The sequence below is a fragment of the Osmerus eperlanus genome, chromosome 13 (assembly GCF_963692335.1).
Source record: "Osmerus eperlanus chromosome 13, fOsmEpe2.1, whole genome shotgun sequence".
Lineage (NCBI taxonomy): Eukaryota > Metazoa > Chordata > Actinopteri > Osmeriformes > Osmeridae > Osmerus > Osmerus eperlanus.
Genome location: NC_085030.1, coordinates 9,662,964 through 9,685,944, shown reverse-complemented (window position 1 = coordinate 9,685,944; position 22,981 = coordinate 9,662,964). Strand labels below are relative to the sequence as shown.

General features: G+C 45.3%; 2 protein-coding genes across 5 annotated transcripts; one reads left to right on the top strand and one right to left on the bottom strand.

Annotated features, from left to right (window-relative positions):
- Nucleotides 1-237: 237 nt before the first annotated feature.
- Nucleotides 238-15,166, bottom strand: micu3b (mitochondrial calcium uptake family, member 3b). Of its 3 annotated transcripts, none has more exons than XM_062477056.1 (14): nt 14,879-15,166; nt 13,414-13,561; nt 11,980-12,011; nt 11,718-11,796; nt 9,870-9,917; nt 9,668-9,750; nt 9,496-9,567; nt 6,455-6,550; nt 5,885-5,976; nt 5,472-5,643; nt 3,923-4,031; nt 3,633-3,790; nt 2,293-2,361; nt 238-1,626 (listed from the first exon to the last, which is right to left on the bottom strand). In XM_062477056.1, exons 1-13 carry the CDS (start codon nt 15,125-15,127, stop codon nt 2,293-2,295), a joined length of 1,407 nt encoding a protein of 468 aa, XP_062333040.1. In that variant the 5' UTR covers nt 15,128-15,166; the 3' UTR covers nt 238-1,626. The 3 variants fall into 3 exon arrangements, with proteins under 3 accessions (XP_062333040.1, XP_062333042.1, XP_062333041.1); XM_062477058.1 differs by lacking the exon at nt 14,879-15,166 and adding an exon at nt 13,688-13,770; XM_062477057.1 differs by lacking the exon at nt 6,455-6,550.
- Nucleotides 15,167-15,512: 346 nt separating this feature from the next.
- Nucleotides 15,513-18,588, top strand: fgf20b (fibroblast growth factor 20b). Of its 2 annotated transcripts, XM_062477077.1 has the most exons (4): nt 15,513-15,802; nt 15,889-16,505; nt 16,918-17,021; nt 17,273-18,588. In XM_062477077.1, the coding sequence occupies exons 2-4, from the start codon at nt 16,229-16,231 to the stop codon at nt 17,516-17,518; spliced, it is 627 nt and encodes a 208-aa protein (XP_062333061.1). In that variant the 5' UTR covers nt 15,513-15,802; nt 15,889-16,228; the 3' UTR covers nt 17,519-18,588. The 2 variants fall into 2 exon arrangements, with proteins under 2 accessions (XP_062333061.1, XP_062333060.1); XM_062477076.1 differs by having other exon boundaries at nt 15,513-16,505.
- The last annotated feature ends 4,393 nt before the right edge of the window (nt 18,589-22,981 follow it).

The window sequence follows — 22,981 nt, the reverse complement described above, 5'->3', positions numbered from 1 at the left end:
ACGTTTCTCGTTTGACATACATACATCTCATGTGTGACAAAAATACATAATTTATTTGTGTGTGTGTTTGTGAGAGAGAGAGAGAGAGATAGGGAGAGAGAAAGAGAGAGAGAGAGAGAGAGAGAGAAAGAGAAAGAGAGAGAGAAAATAAGAAAGAAAGAAAGAAAGAAAAGATTAGAGACAGACAGACAGGCATGCAGTCATATATTATGGCAGAACACAAGAAAAGCCAATGGCAACTATTTAAACCTTATTTATTAACTCAATATAACAGACCCTGTGAGCTATGCAACCCTATGAACACAACTGAATGTTTTATAAGTCTGAGGTTTATGGCTTCTGAAAGGTTTTAAGAGGTAGACTAAAGAAATCAACTTATGACATTCAAATTACTTTCACAAAGGACTTCTATGCAGTCTCACGCAAAGGAAGTATTAGGCTACTGTAAGTCAATAAACCCATGAATTTGATCTGATATGTAACATATGAGATAATGTTGGGAGACTGCAGCATGAGCAATCCAAGTCTGTTCTCACTAAGGAGACCCACTCACGTCAAACATCTGATGTGACCTAGTCTACAGTCTGTAAGAAAACAACACTTAAAACCCTTGATGATGCGTACAGAATTAATATGAATAAGCATTGAGACTTGAATAGGAAGGGGTTCTTTGATTTTTCGAAGACACCCACAATGATAAATAAACTGATGAGATGAATAATCTCAGCATTAAAGTGTCTTCTCCAGTTATCCGTGTGAGTAGTATAAATGTTGTTTCTCCATTATATTAAAGAGACATGTCTTTTGTATCAAAGTGTTAAAATGGTTAGCTGCCACTACGGTAGTTAAAACAAGTATTGCTGATGTAATTGTAAGCTGATCACAATTGTACCATGCTATCTCTGAAACGTTACTTAGTAGTCAAAAGGAACTGCCAACTGAGGTCTTGGGGGAAATGAGGTTGTCTGAAAGCACTGTGGTGCTGCGAGGGAGAGATGCTGTCCCTGGCATCAACTGATTGGATCAGAGAGCCTGCAAACAGGCTGGGAGAAACTATGTTAGAAATGTGCCCACTGTAGAGACAGATTAACAGGCTTAGAGCCAGAGAGAACCACACGCTGCAATACACATGCTGTTGCTGGACCCTGTCACAAACAACTCAGATTTGGTGTGAAATAAGACTTCCAGTGTTACATGCAAAAACAAATGTATAATGGATACATATACAGATGAATGAATAAATATATAAATAACACATTGAGAATTCACTTATGGTGACTTATTTTCTTGATGAGAACAGGGCTGTTTAAAGGGACAGTTCAATAATCTAGTCGAAAAACATACCTAAATACAATCAGTGCAATTCATAATTTCTAAGATTGTCTTTAACCATTACTACTATGTAGCATTGATTGTTTCTTTCATAACAGTCTAAAAGCTAACAAGAATGTCTATTTAGGTACAGAAGAACTGCACCCATATCAGCTTTAACTCAAGAAAGTAGCAACAAATCCTTGCACACATTCCTTGCTTGAGGTTGAACAAAAAACCCAGTTGAGTTGAATTTCCCCTGAGGTTAGAGATTGTACCTCGGGGTTGGGGAGTGAAGGGGTTGTGCGTCTTCACCTGGTGACATCATCAATAGAAGTATTTATCAGGAAGTACAATGGTAGACATACAGTAGCATGACACAGCCACAGCCTAACCCTAACATGCACAACTACAGTAAGACCCACAAAGGAAACTAAACTGCTGAGCATAACATCAGGTCCCCTCGACAACACACACATAAAGCAGCACTGTATATTTATTTATTTAGACCAGAAGGGAATCTATGTCGTTTTTTGAAGATTGAAACAACAGTTTTAAAAACACAATGTTCTTTTTAAGCAAAAAGAAAAGAAAAAGGAAACAATGTTCTGTTCATGATCTTTCAACATTGTGCGATAAGTATGTATGTAGATTCTATGACAAACATACCCGAGCTTGTGTTTCATCAAGAAAGACTATTGGGCCCTTGTTTGACGGTGCACTTCCTTTGAAACATTCATCAGGGCTTACACTACACTGCTTTCTGCTCCTGCATGCTGAGTTAAGCTGGTGTCTGGTAGCAGTTGATCGGGTGTTAATATTACAGTGTAACTCTACCCTGCTGGTGAGGAGAGTGTGGGCCTCAAGAAACATCTTAATTATCTTGATGCTGCTGCAGAGCAAAACCAGTTCAAACAGAGAAGAGCTTTTTTTATATATAATTACGGCATCTATGCACGGCATCCACTGTATGTACTTTACCTATTTCCCAGAGAGCTGCTTCTTCAGGCAGGACTTGAACGACGTGAACTTCTCGTCCACTTTAAATCCCTGCCAATTTGTGTGTGTGTCATGGAGAGATTTGAATGAGAGACAGAAAGTGATAGAGGCATTATCCACAAGATGGCAGCAAAACGTACAATATCAACTCCTTCCTCAAATGGGAACAGCAAAGCAATTGAGTTAGACAAATCAAGACAACAGTCACAACTTAAGCACAGTAAAGGTATCCATGTAAGCACTGTAAAACAACATGAAAACAACATTTGTATACATTTATAACAACCAAGCACTGTCAAACACACAAGTGTGACCAAAAATATCATAACTCATAGGCAGAAAGATGACCCAAGTATCATATTTATAGAATCTGGGCGTATTTTAATGTCACTGTTGTCATTTTATCAATTTCACATGGTTCCTTCATGAGTCAGTGTCCTTCTCCGGACAGCTCCACTCACCCCCCCCCCCCCCCCCCCCCCCCCACCACAGATAGTTGCCTTGGGAGATTACACATTAAGAATGTAGGTGACAGATAGACAGATAACACTGGGGCTTTCTGCTCAAAACAGAGGGTGCTACTGTGGAGGCCTCACACACAGGGCTTCTGGGTTGTTGAGTTGACTCAACCACCTCAGTACCAGAGGTCTTCAGACTCCAAGGACAGGTAGGGGGCCAGGGGGAGGCCAGGGGGAGGCCAGGGGGAGGCCAGGGGGAGGCCAGGGGGAGGCCAGGGGGGAGGCCAGGGGGAGGCCAGGGGGAGGCCAGGGGGAGGCCAGGGGGAGGCCAGGGGGGAGGCCAGGGGAGGCCAGGGGGAGGCCAGGGGGGAGGCCAGGGGGAGGCCAGGGGGGAGGCCAGGAGGAGGCCAGGGGGAGGCCAGGGGGAGGCCAGGGGGATGCCAGGGGGAGGCCAGGGGGAGGCCAGGGGTGAGGCCAGGGGGGAGGCCAGGGGGAGGCCAGGGGGAGGCCAGGGGGGAGGCCAGGGGGAGGCCAGGGGGAGGCCAGGGGGAGGCCAGGGGGGAGGCCAGGGGGAGGCCAGGGGGAGGCCAGGGGGGAGGCCAGGGGGAGGCCAGGGGGAGGCCAGGGAGGTGAGTAGGTAGGCTGGGTAAGTGGGCTGCATGGTGGTGAAATGTGGTGGACTGGGGAGCTGGTTTGGAGTGGTGGTAAGGGGCTTAAGTGTAGGGGCAGGGGGCACTCGAATCAACTCAGTATAGAGTTGATTATAGTGTACTGGGTTAGTGGGGGACTGGGGTGCCACCTTTGGTGCCATACAATTAGAGATGAATGGCACTGACACAACCCTGATGAAGGAAGCTCACGTACCCTCTCGCTGCGGTGCAGACGGTCCTTCATGACACCGATGAACTCCTTGTAGCTCAGCTTGTCGTCGTGGTCCTCATCAAAGATCTTGAAGACTGTGTTGACCAGATGGCGAGTCAGCTTGAGGCCAGTGGCTACGTAGACCGCACGCGTAAACTCATCTGAGTAGCCCCACGACAACAAATCAATAAGATGTGATTGATTAGAGTTCATTATTGATGTCAAATGACTGAATATGTGCTACAAAAGGAGGGAGTGAAAGTGTGATGTTAAGTTGTGAACTTAGCGCCGACCTTGGCCAATAGAGCGATTCGCAAAGTTGTACATCTGCATGGCGATGGCAAAATCCTCAAGGTTGTTGAGGAACTGGAAGAAGCATCGGAACTCCTCAAATGTGATGCCCTGCAGCAGGAAACAATGTGACGGTTAAAGTTTCTGTTTCAAATCATAAACTGGATCAAAACAGGACAAAAATAACAAATGCTAATGCTAGATGCTAGTGACACAGTCATTATTAGCAAGCTAAAGGGATATCTGTGTTGTATCTGTGAAATAAAAAAGGTGCTAAAAGAGTGTGAGAAGTCCTAGAGGAATGACACATAAAACGACTAGATGTCCCAACACCGACACAGAAGGGGAGGGGTGGTGGGGGGGGGGGGTGTAGGGGGATGACAGATAATGCTGCTGCACTTCACACGACACATAATCTACCTCACTTAAACCAGGGGCAAGCCTTTAGTGTCCGCGGGACCTTGAAGACATCAGAAAGATAACAGCTCCGAAGGCAGAAAATAACTTAGCCAAACACACAGAGTATACACACCACCCCCCACACCCCCTCCCCAGTACGGACACGTTGAGCTGTCAGCGTTGAGATGGGGGGGGGGGGGTCAGGCCATTTTGCAGACTTTTCTAAAGCAGATTAACCCGATACTTACATAAACAAAAACAAAAAGGATGAATCCCAAAACATCTCAGGGCTGGCTGACGACTCAAACGCTGAGGCCTATTGATCTCCACTCAACCATCCCACTGCTACTAGCTTCTCTTCCATGGCTCCAGGGCCTCCTGCCCCCCTCCTCCTCACAAACCTCCTCACACCCAGAGCCTTAACAAATGAAGTTGTGAGTAATCTGTGACGCCTTGCTGTTTTAACAAGTTGGGCTCCATAAAATTTGTCTTCAGCTAATGAGGGGAGCCACTTGATTGTGAATGGAGATCTAGCAACACGCTACTCAGGTGCCAGGTAAGACGCTAACCTCTTAATGCGCGGGTCAGCGTGCCAAGGAGAAAACAAACCGCAAGGTGTTCACATTTCAATCAACAACTAGTTCTGGGTCTCTTACGACTGCATGGTAGGTAGGTTCTCAGGCACTGTGCCTAGTTAATATAATATTTATAATTTTATGATTTAACAGCATGTCTCTTTCTTCATTCAGAAAAAAATAGGAATGCTATTGAATGTTTGAATGATTGATAATTGATCATTGATCATAATGAATTCCAAATAACGATTTAAGGGAATGAGGAAAGCCTGTATTTGTGTGTATGATCTGGATAAAAAAAAAACATTGTCCCTCCCACACAACAAGACGTTGACCTATAACAGAGCTTCCTTGTGTTCTATATGGAATGTTTGGTCTAAGAAATCAAGGGGTTGAGAGGTGTGAGTTGGTAGTAAGTGGTGAGTCAGGAGAGGGCAAAGAGGTGAGAAGGTGTGTGCGAGGCGGGGGAGGTTTGGGTAAGTACGGGGGTGGGGGGCGGAGGCAGTCTGAGTTGGAGGGGTGGTGGGGGGGTGGGAGGGGCTTTGGGGCATGAGAGAGAGCAGAATAAGGCGCTAACCTTTTCGTCAGGTATGCTCTGACGCATGTTCTCTAAGTGGGCGCTGATGTTTTCCACGTTAGTGTAGCGGAGCAGGATCCTAGCGAAGTCTTCCTCACTGATGGTGGGCAGGCCCCGGGAGTAGGACAGGAACTCAATCTCAAGCACCTCCGTCTGCAGGTTGTCCATGAAACTGAAGGGGGGGGGGGGGTTGAGAGAGGAGAACAGGCTCTGCTGACAGGATACGCCACCAACGACTCCATCACACACATTCACACATGCTGGGGACTCTTAACAAAGTGACTGAAGCTGCTACCGTGAGGATGAGTGTGTCATCAATCTCAATCACATGATTGAAATCATTTAAAAATGCAATATCTAGCGGTAAATACAAATGGCCTCTTGATATATCAAAAGTCGACTTATTTACTTGCCTGTAAAAATCGTCAAAATTTAACTCTGCCTTTCCTTTCTTCCCAAAGAAATGCACCAACAGTGTTGTGTCAATCATATCTTCAACAATGTTCTGTGAAGGCAAACAAAAAAGAGAAGTCTGTCACTAGACTTCATTATCCTTCATCCATGCCACACTGATTCATAGTGTTTAGTTATCACACACACAAACCCACATGCATGTCAAACCATGCAAAAAGACGTTCCAAAGAAAACTCACAAACTGTTTACCTAGTTACTCCGAGAGCTATCACATGATTATTCTGTGTTCTGTATTACCAGCTCGTTTTGTCTATAAAACTGTTTTATTGTCAAAAATAACTTTGCAAATGTTAAAGGGTCATCGCTCTTCCTGTCATCCATGTTTAGGGTTAATCTCTCCACCAGTCTTTCTATTATGAACAACAGACTACCTACACTTTATGATATAAGGATTGTCCATCGAATGTCCATATCTCCACAGATTCAGATTTACACCTTAAGGCCTCCACCTTTTCCCACCTGTTAACATGGTAGTAATGAATAAACAAGAGCTGAGACGATATTGGTACCTCTGCCAGATCAGAGAAGAGAACTTGGCTCGCCCCTCGTCTCAGCACATCCCACATGCCCCTGGGCTCTAACTCCGAGGGCTCCTGTCTAAGCACCTGTAGCGGCGGTGGAAGCACAGCCATTAGAACAACACGTCCACCCAACCAGTTAGGAACAGACAGGCAGAGGAACACACAGACAGTCCGCAGGACTGACAGTTAGACAGACATGCAGAGAGGCAGACAGTCAGAGGGACAGACAGACAGACGGGCAGAAACACAGACAGCTGAGCTGTGGATGAGAGGGACAGACAGACAGACAGACGTTCAGGTGTAACTCTGGGACGTCTTCCTCACTCCGACGGGACGACAGGCGATGAAAGAGGCCGTCATCAATAAAGGTGAGTCCGCTCTGTGCCTTAGCATCCTGGTGCAGAATCCAGCCCAGACAGCTGCATGTGTCCGACACACACTAGGCGTGAAGAGCTGAAGGCTGATTCATGCCAGGTTAACTGTGTAACTGAATCCACCCAGTACATCAACCTTGGATATCTAGCTGCCAGCCAAATGCAGGCTGCTATGGTGCGCCTTTCATCCACGCTTGTGAAATGGGATCAGATTCTGATTAAATGAAATAAAATAAAACATTTGGAATGATGTCTTTCTTTGTTCATTGTTCGTGTGCTCCAGGCCCACTCTGACCCAACCATACCCCCATCTCCTAAAAGTAACAGCGGGTTGCACCCTATCAAATGAGAAGCCTTTCCCCTTTTGTATGATCGAGGGCAATTTAAATCATTTATTCATTCATGCTATAAATGGATTGTTTAAAATAATAATCCTACAATCCCTTAACAAAATAAAAATGGGAGATATGCTCCGGTTCTGTGGCAGTAACTGACTGTGAAGGAAACCAGTCTGTGGATACCTATGTTTCTTTCGATCAACACATCATTTTTGGCCGCTGTTCCATGACTCTCAAGTCTGAACACTGCCTGACACACACACACAAACACGCACACACACAAGAACACATACAAGCACACTCTCACATACAAACACCACCACGCTCCCCAAACACATGTTCCCAAGTGTGTCTGGCTTCATTTCAAAATATTTGTTTATGCATTTCATTTGATCTAGCGTGCGGTGTGAGGGAGGTGAGAGACAGCTGATACAACAGTGCTCTGCCCCTGTGCTTGAGCAGCCCTCACTACAGACACTACAGACCTCACTACCCACAGCTAACCACGGGCCACTCTTCAATGTGCCGCTCCTTCCCCACCTCGTCCATGAAAAGAGGCAGATACACTTGTTATTAGTGGGGGAAAGCCCAACCGCAGGACCCTCCACACCTGTCATGTGAGTCTGAAAAGGGTTGATTTTTTATTCTTGTTCTACCTTCCCTGGAAGGATACCTGAGGTAATGCAGAACCAATCAAAACAAAAAGGACACACCTAAAAGTGTTCAAACACAGACGGAGCACAGTTTGTCTTTCTGTGAGCCGTGCAGATACTGCTGTGTGGGGCTGGTTCAGACACCCGCTCTGGCAGGGCCGCCCCTGGGTGAGTGGCATGGCGAGCTGCATGGTCAAGCCCTCAACAAAAGGTAACCTGAGCCCAAATACCACTTTTCAAGAAACTGTAAAAATAAAACATGGGGGTCCAGGGGCACACTGTCAGTCTCCGGGTAAACGTCTTTTGAAGTGGGATCTCCACGCTCGTAGCTCAGCCAGCTCCCCTGACAGCAGACCAGAACATAAATCATCTGCCCTGCAGGAGCGGTCTGGTTCACACATGCACACACACACATATCTACGTTCACGCACAAAAACACACTGACACATGCATAGATACGCATGCAGGTACACATGCACAGACATACACACACACACACACACACACTAGAATGTGTCAGACAGTGTTTGACTAGAAGGTCCATTAGGGCTACATTGTCCTTCCTCCTGACGCGCGTGACGGTCTGCCCATCTCACACATTACTCAGGAGCTGGCTGAGGTAACCAGGCCCAGCTCCAGTCACGTCCTTCCCATGGCCTCATGCAGTAGCAAATGGTGGAGGGCGGGTAACAAAGCACATTAGACTCAGAAATACATACTGTCTGTGCATGGGGCTCCCTGTGCCCATACAGTCGCAGGCTCTAAAATGTGAGGAGAAAAATGCGGGTCGGGCAGGCAAGAGAGCAGGCAGAGAGAGAGAGAGCCATGTTATAACATGCTGAGGACAGTGTTCATTTCCATTTACTCTGATGTGCTCTCCAAAACGCAACACGTCAAATAGCCATCTAACGGCTATAGTTCAGTATAGTTCCAAATCTGAAAGTTAAAAATGACTTTGGTTTGATGAAAGGCTGCGCAGATATTCCCAGTCGAGGCACTGGTTCAGTGAGTCAGTGGGATTGTGCTGGTGGTGATAAGATGTCAGAGGACTTCTCTTATCACTCAAACCCTCCTGTTGACGTCCACCTGCATACGGCACACGGCCGTGCAACAGATGAAAGCCTCGGGGCCCGTTTTTCTCTGCGCCTACCACATCCACCACACAGCAGACACACACACACACATGGACACACATACACCCACCCACACACACACACACACACACACATGGACACACATACACCCACACACACACACACACATGGACACGTATACACCCACACAGCAGACACACACACACATGGACATGTATACACCCACACAGCAGACACACACACACATGGACACACATAAACCCACACAGCAGACACACACACATGGACACGCATACACCCACACAGCAGACACACACACACATGGACACGCATACACCCACACACAGACGCATATGCACATACACGGCATACATACATCCACCACACGTGCACAGACGCGCACGTTCACTAGGAGTTTACCATCCCTCACATTTCCTGCCCAAATTTTGCACATACCGGTGAGTAAGAGGAATTGATACCTGGTAAGCCCATTGTCTCTGTCAGAGCAGAGCTTACCAGTGTCTCTGTCAGAGCAGAGCTTACCAGTGTCTCTGTCAGAGCAGAGCTTACCAGTGTATCCGGCAGGTGAGATTCGTCTTTCTCTTCTTTCTTGTCCTTCTTCTTGCGGAAGATTTCTTTCAGCTAGATGGACAGAAACGACAAAGGTTGGAGAGAGAGAGGTTACCTATCGAGGGGCTTTATCTTACTACACTGAAGAATTAGAGCACATAGAGGCTTATACCACCAAGAACTCCCGTTTGTCCACCATTTGATTCCCATCTGCATCAAACATGTTGAAGGCAATCTTGAAACCTGCATGGGGCTCTGTTAAAGAAAACAACACAGAGATAGATAGGTACGGATTCATAGAAAGAGCTAAGCAGGAGGTTGAAGTTTAAATTAGCATGATACACAAGAGTGTACAGAAAAACAAAAATACTCACTTGTCAAAATGCAAAGCAGGAAAAGGTACTCAGTATAACATATGATGCCTGAAAAGTTATGAAAAATATTACATTGACTGGGGAACTTTATAAAGTTCATTAAGTTCAAACTTCAAAAGCCAGGAACCTACACGGCAATCCTGAATTGTTTACAGATGTTCAAAGTCATGCCCTGACGATGAAGAAGACACCCTCTAAAACAGTGCACGCCTTCAGACAACAGGGTAATCTTCTCTTTCATATTGATAACATCTTAAAAAGGTGCCTCTTAATTCATGGTTGGTGTTCCCCTCACACAAACAGAGGCTTTACAACAGAGGTGACATATCTGGACACAAACCCAAACAAATGTAAACCCTGTGGCTTCAGACCGTCTTGTTGTTTGGATAACAAGGTGTAAAACATTCTGGAGCGATCTGTCACTGATTGAGGATGCCTGATTCAGGTTTGTGTTCGTCTTTGTGTCCTACATCTCTCTTTGTTGTGTGTGACACTGAGAGAGAGGAAGAGAGACCGTCAGGGCCCATCTTGGCGGGTCGAGGAGGGGAGTCTCCCTGCCTCTGAAAGCATTCCCAAGCTTTTGTTTGAGGGGGAAGATAGAGACTTGGGCAGATAGTTCTGGGTGACTGCTCCTGGTGTTATGGGAAAAGGATTCAAGTATGGTGTCTGCTGCAGGGAAGATCTCATGAATAAAGGATACGTCTGAGAAGGACAAACACTCCTGGACAATGGTAACAGAGCACTGATAATATCGATTTCATTGATCTGATTTGGAGATTATGTCTATCCCAAACACTGTGTCCTCAGAGCATATCCTCTCCCTGACGTGATTCATCAGATAGGAGGTGGAGAACCTGTCTGTTGAAAACGCCTGACCTGAAAATGACTACAGCTCTGCAGCTTCAAAGAGGTTTTTATTTTTTGAGCTCAAATGGGTTGGAGGGAAGAAAAAGAAAAAACGTTAAGAGTCCAGCTGTGTTTCACCCAGTCCCACACACCTTCCCCCTGGAAGCAAGAGCCCCCCCATACAGACACACTCACCTCAGCCCCCCCCCCCCCGCCACCACCCACCACCACCCCATCCCAGCCCCAGTCTCTCAGCTCAAGTAGATGTTGTCAGACAATACAACAAATTCCACAGGAACACTTCATATGGAGTAGCAGTCCCGGAGATGTAATTCAAGCCCATTCTTAGGATTCATAATGTCCATGGTGATCAGGGGGTGGCCGGCGGGACAAGCCCCGACAGAGCCCAGGTTCAAACAGCTCGCTCATTCTCTAAAACGGGGCTTTGTTCACAGATCAATCCAGGCTCTTTTTTCAAGCAAAGCCGCAACTTTTAACGGCAGGATTAAAAGCCCCAAATCCCAACATTGGCACTTAGCTAAAGCAACAGGAGTGGAGAGAGAGGAGAGCAGGAACACAAGCAGAGTGCCTGAACACAGAGGTGCAGTCGACAGGGGTGGAGAGGGAGGAGAGAAGGAAGGTGAGAGAATGAGATGTAAGGAGAAGGAAGTAGAGGGAATGGTTTTCGGTCTTGTAGTTTCCGAAAAAAATAAACCTTATAGTTCCTTGTAGACCTGTTAGGAGATCGGTTACTTCATGGTCTTTACAGCACATTTTCTGGTATCTAAGGTTACCCGAGACCAAATTCACAATATCACTAGATTGATGAAGAGATAAGATAGCATTTACTGCATGGACTGCACTCTGGTCCAGCTCTACTTGGTATTTGGAAATAGCATTATTGCAATGATCCTTATTGTGAATCAACCAACCCTGTCTGAACTCTGTTTGAGCCCAAACTTCTGTGTCAGTAGACAAAGTATTAAAGGGTGGAAGTCTCACCTCGTTCACGCATGTTTCTGAACAAGTTAGAGGTCCCTTTAGAAACAGGTGGAGTATTCTCCAGAATGTTCTCCAGTTCCTGACAGCGTAGAAAAAATATATATTTTTGTGAATCACAGAAAAAACTTGAATACAACATGAATTAAATAGATGACATCCTGACTAACATTCACATGTGCATCTAGAAAGGGCGTTTGTAAAGTTTTATATACAAGATATGCTTGTTCTATGCATGCAGTGCTAAAAGCACAACACATCTCACCTGTTTTGAGAGAGATTTCCAAATCCTCCTTTCTACAAAAACAAAAACATTTATACAATGTATTTAACCAACAATTGTTTCTGATCACATCTTAAAATATTAAAACAAGCAATGATGGCGCATGATGCATCCAGGCCTTCATGTCTCCAGATCACACCACCAGATTTCATATACATATAAAGTTAGATGAATATAATGGAAACACAAAACAAAAGCAAAAATCGGATAGTTTTGGGGGAGCTTGACTCAACAGGACTAAAGAAAATAATAAGTGTTATATCTGTGGAAGGACATTCCGATAGTCTATAAAGATTTTCCTGGTCGTAAGATAAGGCAAGGGCCTCATAAAATCACCTGGCTGTGTGATTCAGTGCCCTTTCATGATAAACCTGCCTAGAACCTTCTACTGACACATTTTAAGGCCTTGTCTACCCAGTGAGATTATAATGACACAATATGTCAGCTCTCTAGCAATGACAGGTGTCTGGACAGACAAATAAAGATAAGGGCCCTTCTCAAAGCCTTGAGCTTCACACAGTGTGATGTTTGATGGTTTGGTTAAAGTACAGGTTAAAGGACTGGCTGGTGTTTTCCTCTTCTGACTGAGAACACTGAAGCCCCCCTGAGAGAGCTACAAGGAGCAGAGCTATGTCTGGACTTTACGTCGACGGAGGCTTGGAGCACTTGTATTCGACATCCATCTATCCTCAACAATGGGGATCAGCAGTATGCTGGTGCCTTTCCCCACAGACAGACGCCCATTAAGCCCCGGTCGAAGAACACTTCAAGACTGTCTGTGCGTATTTGCTGTGGCAGGATCCTAATCAAACCAAAATCATTAAAATCACTAGCAAAGAACAGGCCATTTACATAGGCCAGATTAAAACCAATACAGCTCAAAGTATACAGGGAATTATTTCCAAGTACTTCACATGCTCCCCCTTTCTCTTGGTAACCATTCTGGTAAAAGTCCATGGATCTTGGCTGCATCTTTGTTCCTTTGCTTAAAAAAAGGAGCTACTTGGTTTGGAAAATGTAATGGTGACACAGCACATGGCTATTTGGCCATATGAAAACATCTGTTCCACAGTGAATCCATGATAGAATGTAAGGGATGTGTAAGAGAGTAGAATGGAAAAAGTCCATACATTTTAAACATCCCAAGGGGCATCGAAAACAAAGCAATTTTTACAGCCATGGAATAAAACCATTCATATTATTTTGTAATGCCTTGGAGTGGACATCAAGTAGCTTGCGAAGTAGAAGAGTGAGCAGTCACAGTACCTGCATAGAGACAGACATCCTGACCACGGAGAGAAATATAATTTCAATCTCTATGGCAGGGGGATGATTCCAGTTGACCTCAACCATAATCTGATTCAGAATGAATGGACCCCCAGGGTGGGGGAGGTGGGCTTGGCCGTCGTTACTCACTCTTGGGTTCGCTCAAGGTGACGGACTCTATGAAGTTCAGAGGGGTCATGAAGAGCTGACCCTCGTACTCCACAGAGCAGAACATCCGGAACCTGTTCTCATGGGAGGACATGTACACATCCCCGTCATCCAGGTCATACGTCTTGGCCTAGAGAAACAAGCACACACACAAAGACAAACACACAAACACGCATAAACGAATATATAAAAAACATGGATAAACACAATAATTAAACAGTTTGACAAACAATGTTTGTTTACTTTGTTGACATACGGTTGTCATTGGGCCAAACAATCATGAAAGTCCACAGGTAGACAAAGACAAACAAAGATATCCATGGATGGGCCAGGAGCTATGCAAGGCCAGAGATTAATCGCACAGCACCAGATAATGTCCCTACAAGCCCAGGTCTATCTGTAGTCTGGTGAGGACAGAGAGGATCTCTCTCCCTGGTGGAGGGGTGCCAGCCCAATTGGGCACACAGCAAACACCCAGGGAATGTAAGCCTCCCCCCTAGCATCACCCCAGTCCCAGGCCCCCTTCCATCCCCTTCTTACCCATTAACCCCCCTGTAACTCCCCCCACCAGACACACACACACTCATGCCATCAAATGTCAGCCCCTTTGCCAAGTCCCCCGTGTCTAGTTACACTAGGTCCCTCCCTGGATTCCTGATGCTAAAACCACCAGTCAAGGTTACATGCCACCACCATTCCCACCCCCTCCCTAACCCCCCACTCCACCGCACCAACTTCCACTGCCCCAGATTCTGAATTGTTACGGTGGTGACAAATAGGGAACATAGTGTTACTGGACACAGTGGACAGGCTTGCAAACCAATTACCATTTACACCATTTCCTGGTCTTAGAAACAGGCTGTTTGCAATGCAGAGTTTAAAACAGAAGTGGCAACAATTTAAAGGATATACAGGTTTGACTTGATTTCACATTATAATAAAGCTATTTGTCACTATGCAGTCGTTTTTATCCAATGCTTGTTTGCTCTTAAACACAAGCTGTAACATTGTGGGAAAGTTTTTTTTTTTTTAAACATAAAGGGGAAATTTAATTGGGGCCGTTTTATATTGTTTATTTTACACATCACGTGACACAAAATTTACGAAGCTGACAGTTTATTGCCTATTTCAGCACCCTGTGTTGTGGAAAGCGACCCTTTAAGAATGGGGCGGCATCTGCGTTTGGGACATCTCTGTTTATGTTAATCCGCAACACTGCCATTGTCATTATTCAGACATTATTCACTTGTGTTTTACTATCCCAATGTGAATATCACATGAAAAGCGCGTTTGAAATGGCATGGCTTCCGATAAAGGCTCGTGCACTGGAAATGCTTTAAATCGTATTTGTAGTAGCCTATGGTTTATGATTATCTACCGTATGGGGTACTTTACGTAATAGGCATGCTCATGCTATTACCAAGGTAGGGGTTAACGTATACCGTACCTTATCTTTCGCAGATACTGATGGTAGAGAGAGAAGCCACCGTCCACCGATATCACTCGCCAGTGCTATGCGCAAATTATGGATTGCATTGCAATAATGTGCTATTCCAGCACCGGTGGCAAGGCACACTCCAGTTGTAATAAGTTTCAATGTTTTTGTTGTTTGAAATTGTTGTTTCGCTCCAGCAAACCTGCCTGGTGTGTTTGTGAAATTGGTAAACGTGGAAATAAGTCTACGGAGGGCAGCCATAGTTGCATTTATTGAAGTGTCATGAGAGACCGCTGAAGGCTGCCCTCTCTCTCTCATCGCGAGAGCTGTGGTTGCTTCACCCCGCTTCACCTGAATATGTACGTTTCCGAGGAGGGACACTGCTCGTTCAAGTTGTTTTAATAATTGGAAGGTATTGATAGCTTGAACAATCAGATACAAATACAGATTTGATGTATAGCCTACTGAAATGAGTGCGAGAGCATGGGTGGACGTGTGGAAGAGTTTTTCTATGAATAATCGCCAAATCTTGGGCATAGTATGCTATTGCTGTTTACACCATGCGATAGGGTATGTTATCATATTCCTACTCATAAGCTTTACGATCAATCAGACCCCCCCCCAACCTCTCTCTCTCTCTCTGTCTCTCTCTCTCTCTCTCTCTCTCTCTGTCTCTCTCTCTCTCTCTCTCTCTCTCTCTCTCTCTCTCTCTCTCTCTCTCTCTCTCTCTCTCTCTCTCTCTCTCTCTCTCTCTCTGTATATCTCTCGACCCCTTCATTTATTTAGTACCTCAGAAGGGAAAAAAAATCTTTGCCAACGCACGTCTGAACTGACAGCCCCGCCCACTAACAGTGCTCGCAGTAGTTTTGCACCTGCCTCACCACTCGAGCCACTCTGAACACAAACCTTCAGCAGCTCCTCACCTGAACAGATGAGGTTAGTACACCCTCATCCTTTGACTGGACGTTTGGGATTTATGTATTTCCAGCACTAGCTGTAAACAATTCTGATTTGTTATTTAGACTTCAGAGGCCTTCAACTTTTCTCTAACGGCCGTGGGAACTATCAGTATCTGACCACTGTAACCTTCCTCATCCGATGAAGACGTCAGTAGTAGGGTTAGAAATACAAAATAATTGGGATTCTTAAAATATTTGTTGAGAGATACGCAAGGTTTCCATGTCAAGGGAGACAACCCATATGCGTAAATCTCGGAGGGAATGTGCTAAGTAACGGATGTGAATGTAAACATGCAATAGGCGACAGTGGCAACCAGGTAGGCTACTACGCAAGAACGCTCCCACCGGACCTCTCCACTGAACTTTACCCGCTCTGGCACTGACGCGCTGGGAGGTGCATGCGATGGCAGCCCTGGGTGAAGTTGGAAGCTTCTTGCACGGAATAGATGGTGTTGGGCACATCGGGTCCCCATTTTTTCTGACAGGTCTTGGGGACGGTCCCACGCTGCTGGGAGAACACCTCATACCTGGAGAGAGGCTGTCGAGAAGTACGACGGCGGACTTGACTCACCTTAAAGGGATCCTGCGGAGAAGACAGTTGTATTGCAGAACTGGATTTCATCTTGAAATACTTCCGGATGGCACTGTGCAAGGAACCAGAAAGGACCACAGCCGGTTTGGTAAAAAAAAAACAGCTTTATTACAATCTTGTAATAATTAAAATGATTACAAATAATTTGAGCACATTTGTTAACATTATTGTTGCCTGTAGTAGCTTATGTTTTGATTGCATACATTTGATAGGCTATTAATTATATTAGTATTAGTTGGATAATTATTAGTTGTACAGTATTAACATGATTCATATAACTGTTGATACTGAAACTATAATTTTGTATCCTGCAACAAATGTGGATCCCTAAATGGAAATATGACCTTGTAAATTAAAGATACCGTAGCCTAAATCTTTGAAAGTCCTGTAAGAAGAATGCAACTATAGGCTGCTAAACCTGCTGGCTCACAATCTCTTATAGGGGGCTTAGTGTAGAGAATGTTGAGAATACCTAGAACAACTGTTTTATTCTTCCCCAGGTATTTTGGAATTCATAAGCCTTGCAGTTGGATTGATAAGCATACGAGGGGTGGACAGTGGCTTGTATCTGGGGATGAATGACAAGGGAGAGCTGTATGGCTCTGTAAGTATTACTCTTATGTGCTATACTTATCTATTTCATCACATCTCATGGGGTTGTATATAATAATCCACAGTAATTGCCAGTAGGTGGCATGTATTTTCCAAGACTCGTACTGTGACATGGAATTCACTTTGTGTTTGGATGTAACATTTTTAACAGTAAAAAAAAAAAAATTCCATCTCCACCCTCATCTTTCCCATCCTTTTGTTACGTCTGCATGGGATCACAATGCATCTCTTGACTCACCACAGGAAAATCTGACAGCCGAGTGTGTCTTCAGGGAGCAGTTTGAGGAAAACTGGTACAACACCTACTCTTCCAACCTCTACAAGCATGGAGAGAAAGGGACCCGCTACTTTGTAGCTCTGAACAAGGACGGCACACCCCGGGACGGGACAAAGTCCCGGAGGCACCAGAAGTTCACTCACTTCCTCCCCCGGCCGGTGGACCCAGAGCGGGTGCCTGAGTTGTACCGAGAGATCCTGGGCCACAGCTGAGACCGGGCGGCTCCGGTCCCAGGTCAGTAATAGCTGCTGGAGCTGTAGCAGCCCCTTACAGGGAACCAGGGATGTGGCCTGCCTGCCTGGCTAGCTGGCTGTGTTGGACAGTGGAAAAGCCCCCGGCAGCATAGCCAGCGAGGTGGGCAACCCTGGCGATGCTGGGGAGATAAAGGCACCGTGCAGGGCCTCCCCTCGGAATGCACAGACGAGCTCTCAGCGGCCAGGAAGACAGTGTAGAATGTCTGACATTGTCAACCTGCACGTCGGCCATGAGGAGGCCGTTTGTTCCAGGGGCCAAATGACCCCCGAGAGAAGCCGTTTGGAATAGGAGAAGAAGAGGAAGAGGATCAGAGAGAATGGGATGGTGACGAGGCTGTGGGTGAGCCTCTCAGCGGTCAGGCAGCGTCTCCTCGGTGTCTGACTGGGAGGGGGGGGGGGGGGGGGAGGTAACTTCTGGAAGTGTCTGTTGGACAGAAGAGCCAGTTGAGAGTCCACAGGATTCTATACTATTAACGAAAGTGGTGTTTTCATTTGAGTACTAGCTATGTGTTGGTGAGCCCAAGTTTATTCAGAAGGACTTTGAAGGAATTCAACTGCTTTTTATTTAGTTTTACCTTTGACTAGACTCATACAGAAAGCAGAAGATGTCTAAGGTGTTAATGTTTTATTTATTCATTTCTAGATTCATATATTTATGTTATATATATATTTATTTATTTCAGAATATATTTTTGCAGTTAAATATATGCAGTATACAGACATTATATTCATAGTACATAATGTTGAAAACACTGAAAATCTTATTTTCTTATTGCTCTAAGTGACCTAGAGGGACATTTCTACAACTTGAAAAAGTAAGTAAAGCAGTGGACATGAGATTTTTTTTGTTGTAGTCAGCGAATTGGCTTTGTCTTTTTGTTACAGAACTGTACTTCCAAATTGCAATCATTTGTGGCCAGAAATGTTTGATTAGTTAGGGTTTATAGTTATACAGACTGAACAGGTCCACCTATATAAACAGTCATTTCTTTCCAACAGTAAATGGTACTGAATAAAAACACTTTTTTGAATTTGGATTGAGATTCTGAGCAGCGCTGCACATGCTTAAACATTCCTGTGTACTTTGTCAACCCAGCCGATAAACATGTTAAAAACCCCATAAGAGTTTAACAGCCTTTTAACATTTCAAAACGTTCGAAAAGCGTGTACATTGTTGTTGGCGTTCTCCTTTCCATTTGGTGAGTTCAAACATATAAACGCTGTTACGAGATCAATGTTGTCTTTCTTTATGATTGCCATTATGCCGAGAGACAAGAGGGGGCTCTCAGGCAGGCATAAAACACTTCAAAGGCAGTCTGAGGAGATGATGTAGCAGCCTCACAGTGACACGATCAGGGCCAAATAAAAACGGACCTTTCGCTCAGGTCCAGCGACTTGGCAGTTGTGTATAACTGGGGGGTCAGAGCGATAAGGATTAAGTAATTTCTGTTGACAGTTTCAGAATTATAGTCTTGATGAATCTTATTATTGAACACTGGAATACACGGTGGCCGGAACGTCTGTACAGAAGGAAAACCTTTTATGTCTTTTTTGTGTAACCGCTTATCTTTTTGTTTGATGACAGATTCAATGGCGCAGAAAGCATCTGAGTAAAGTGGATGGATATTTCTTTGTGTGAAAATGTTTCACAGAGATAGTTTTACCCTATCCATGCAGTTTCAATGATAGGCCAAAATTATTTATAGGGGCTAGTCCTCAAAGAGGAAGAAGATAGAGCTGCCCAAGTGCCTGCATTTTGCTGTTCAACTAACCAAAACATTGTGAAGGAGGAAACGGGGTGGAATTAGACAACAGTTATAAAATGAGACCGTTTGACAATGGCTGAACAAGCACTGTCTTCAGAAAAAATGGGGTCCACTATCTCGGTATCTCGGTACTGTTTCCTCAACGCTTGGGAGGGTTTCTGTACTGAAGCATGAAAGCAGAAGCCTGTGATCTCAGCATCTCTGTGATGGCAAGCCAGCGGGTGTCTTGACATGGGGAGTCTACCCTGCTGCCAACTTTAGTCTCCTGTGTGTGTGTGTGTGTGTGTGTGTGTGTGTGTGTGTGTGTGTGCCTGTGTGGCTGTGTGTCTGTGTGTCTGTGTGTGTATGATATTGTGGGACTTTCCCAATCTGCACACCTTTTGGAAATTGACACTGAACGCACTCCAATTAATGATATCATCTACCTACCACTATAATCAGTGTTTGCATGTACATCCCCTGTACATCACAAACACTCTTTTTGTGTTCATGTCACATGTAAGTCGTGTACAGTATTTTAATTTAAAGCGTAGAAATAGCGGTTCTATTTCGCCATTATTTTATAATCTCTGGGTTCTAAACTCAACTAGTTCCCTTGGCTGAACCTTGGTGGTGTTCTACATGAAGGACCAAGAGCTCAGAACTGAGTAACATTTCAAAGTAGGGCTCCCGGCCATTACCTTTGGGCCCATGAAGAACAGACTCTGTGTAAATGTAAGAGTCCCCCTTGACATTTAAAAGGTCACGTCTCCAAACACGCTGGGAATCCTGACTTGTGATATCCGATGCCCAGAAGTGCTCTTTGGCACTTGTCTAACTGATGTTTTGGAGTCCACCCGGCCTTAACAGATGCTTTTGTCATGCCTCCTTCTTCCTCCACGTACCACCACAACACCCCCCCCCACCTGCACCAGGTGGTCTGTTGCTCCTTACTGAAAACACTTAAGTCCCTCATCCGTGCCCACTCTGGGGGCTGTCTCTCACACTTAATGGATGCTCCCTGACTTTCATCACCTCCTCAGCCTCGGCCTCAAAGGGCTCTCAGGGAACCCAACGGTGGAGGTGGAGGTGTGCGTGTGTAACTGTGTGTGCACTCAACTATGTGTGTGTGTGTGCGTGTGGCACAGGTCCATGAGCAAGCAGGTGTGGAAGTCAGTGATCTTGCTTGTGTCTGTGTTAGCAGTCCAGTCAGACAGAGAGTGCAGGTGTTCCCTCAGCTCCCAGCCCCCCCCCCCCCCCCCATCCCCCCCAGTGTCTGATCTCTCGCCTGCCTGTTTGTCAGATGGGGATATGGGAGGGGACGGAGCACTGGGGGGTGGGGGTGGAAATATAGGTGGCTTTGTTGTCTGCCACCAATTATCAGAGCATAATTTCTATCTTTAGAAGGGCTGGCTTGGGGAAGACAGGGGAGGTGCCAATAGCTCACCTGTTGCTCTAAAGCCATGAACCGTTCTAAGAGATGTTGTCTGTCTGCCTGTTTGCCTAAGGATGGTGTCTGTAGCTTTGTGCTGTCGTCCAAATCCTGCGACTACCGATTTCAAGTGCTTTGCTGTTTGTTTTGTCAACAGCAAATTGCCATTCCCGCGAAATGATGCGTTGCAAGGGTGTGTTCAGAGATTAAGTCTATGTACCATAAGTATACTGAAGACATCTCCTTTATATCATTATTGATATATCCCTGACATTTGCGTATTAGAAACAGGCATTTAGCCTGGAGTCAAACAAGCACAGATTATGTCTCAGCAGCAGTATGGTAAACAGGGAAGTGGAACATGTTCTTTGTATCCATGCATGTATCAAGGCATTTGCTTTATGCTATCTAAGTGGACATTCCCATTAAACTTACAGACAACAAATGTTGTACTGACAATAAGTTAAATCGTTTTTCTTTGTCATAGCTCTCATTAAGGATCTTGTGGTCGGCTTTCCGCAAACTGCAATTAAGGCCCTGCATACCTGATTTTACTGTACTGACACCAGAGCTGTCAGCTCAGACGGAAAATATGCTCCACTGTTTGCATTGCCATGGAGACCTCGGTTGAAAACAACAACATTTAGGTGTTCGTGGATCTGTTGTTTCTCTGCCATATTTTGTCTATATCGGTTTGAACAAGGCCCGCATAACAGCATAGCTGGCAATTATAGTCTTCCCAGGTGAGTGACATTGCTTCCCAGGTAAGTGTGGTGCTTCTTGCAGCGTTAGGAGATACAAGGACACTTGTGGTACAACAAAGAGACTGCTGTCATCTGAGACATCTGCATCCCAGTGCAACGCACCTCTCTACAGTCAGAGTCAGGATCAGCTACTGCATGTCTTATTTCCATACTTCCACAGAAACACTTCACATTATGTATGTGACATCAGATTGTCATCCTGTCACAAGACAGGACAATTCAGATTCCAGTGCTAATCTCATTCTCTGCCTCTTTACATTTTGCTGTTCACACCTCCTTGTCTTCACTCAAAGCTCCCCCAGCATCCAGCAAGCTATAACATTTCTCCATGTCTCACCCCTTCACTTCCATACCTTCGCCCCCCACAGCAGCAACCCTTAGCCCAGCTCCATTTAACCCCCATCACCCCCACCACCACCACACATCTGCTGACCAGTGTCCCAGCGGAGCTCCCTGGCTGCCCCTCTCCCTGCCCTGTGCGTCCACATTACAAAGCCACAAATTAGGTCTTGACATTTGGGTGCTATAATTGCCCCCCGAAATGCATGAGGCATCCATTAAGCTCTCAGCCCCCATGACAGGTTATCCCTACAGGACATAATCGCCCTGCTGGACTCGGGGGCTGGAGCGCCCTACCGGGGCAGTCACACACACACACACACACATACAGACACACACACACACAAAGAATGACTACGGCAGTCCAACAACATTTCAACTCTGACACTCACTTACTATGATAAATTGGGGGATGCCCAGAGTTGAAGGCAACAAATTTCCAAAACAAAACAAAGATCTGATTTATGGGATGGTTTATCGAGAAGAAATCAGTATGAAATGTCTCAGTATTTTAGTTTGGTACACAGAACATTGATTCTCCAGCCGTGCCAACATTAACAAGTCAATAAACGTCATTATTACAGCAAGATGATAGATGTCTGGGATAATTTATACATGAAGGTTGGTGGTTGGTCTGGCTGAGGTGGCTGCTGGCTCCCAAGCCCCAGCAGCGCTAGCTCCACAGCTCCCTTTGATTCCCTGGCCATGCGGCCTGCTCTGACAGTTCTCTCTCCCACAGGGATTGCAGATCTTTAAGGTCAGAGTGAAAGGTCAATTGGTTCATTTCCATAGTTTCCACTTTAAACATTCTTTTGGGGGTTTTGGAAGTAATTCAATCAGCAGCGAAAACAGTGGTTAGCAGCTCCGAATGACCAGCCATCATTAAGGATGCGGTGTGTACACTCTGGATGAGAACATGCAAAACATCAGGCTAGACTTTTAGAAGTTGTAACAGTTGGATGGAAGCACTTTCTATATCAACTGACACATTACCTCATGCCTGAATGTATGGGAACACACTTTGTAGGCTCCACATCACATGTAACTTTTTTTCTATCAAAAGAGAGTCTAGTGATTTTGGTATAAAGTATCAAAGACAAGTGTTTCCTCCTAGAAATTAGATAGAAGTTTAACATTGATA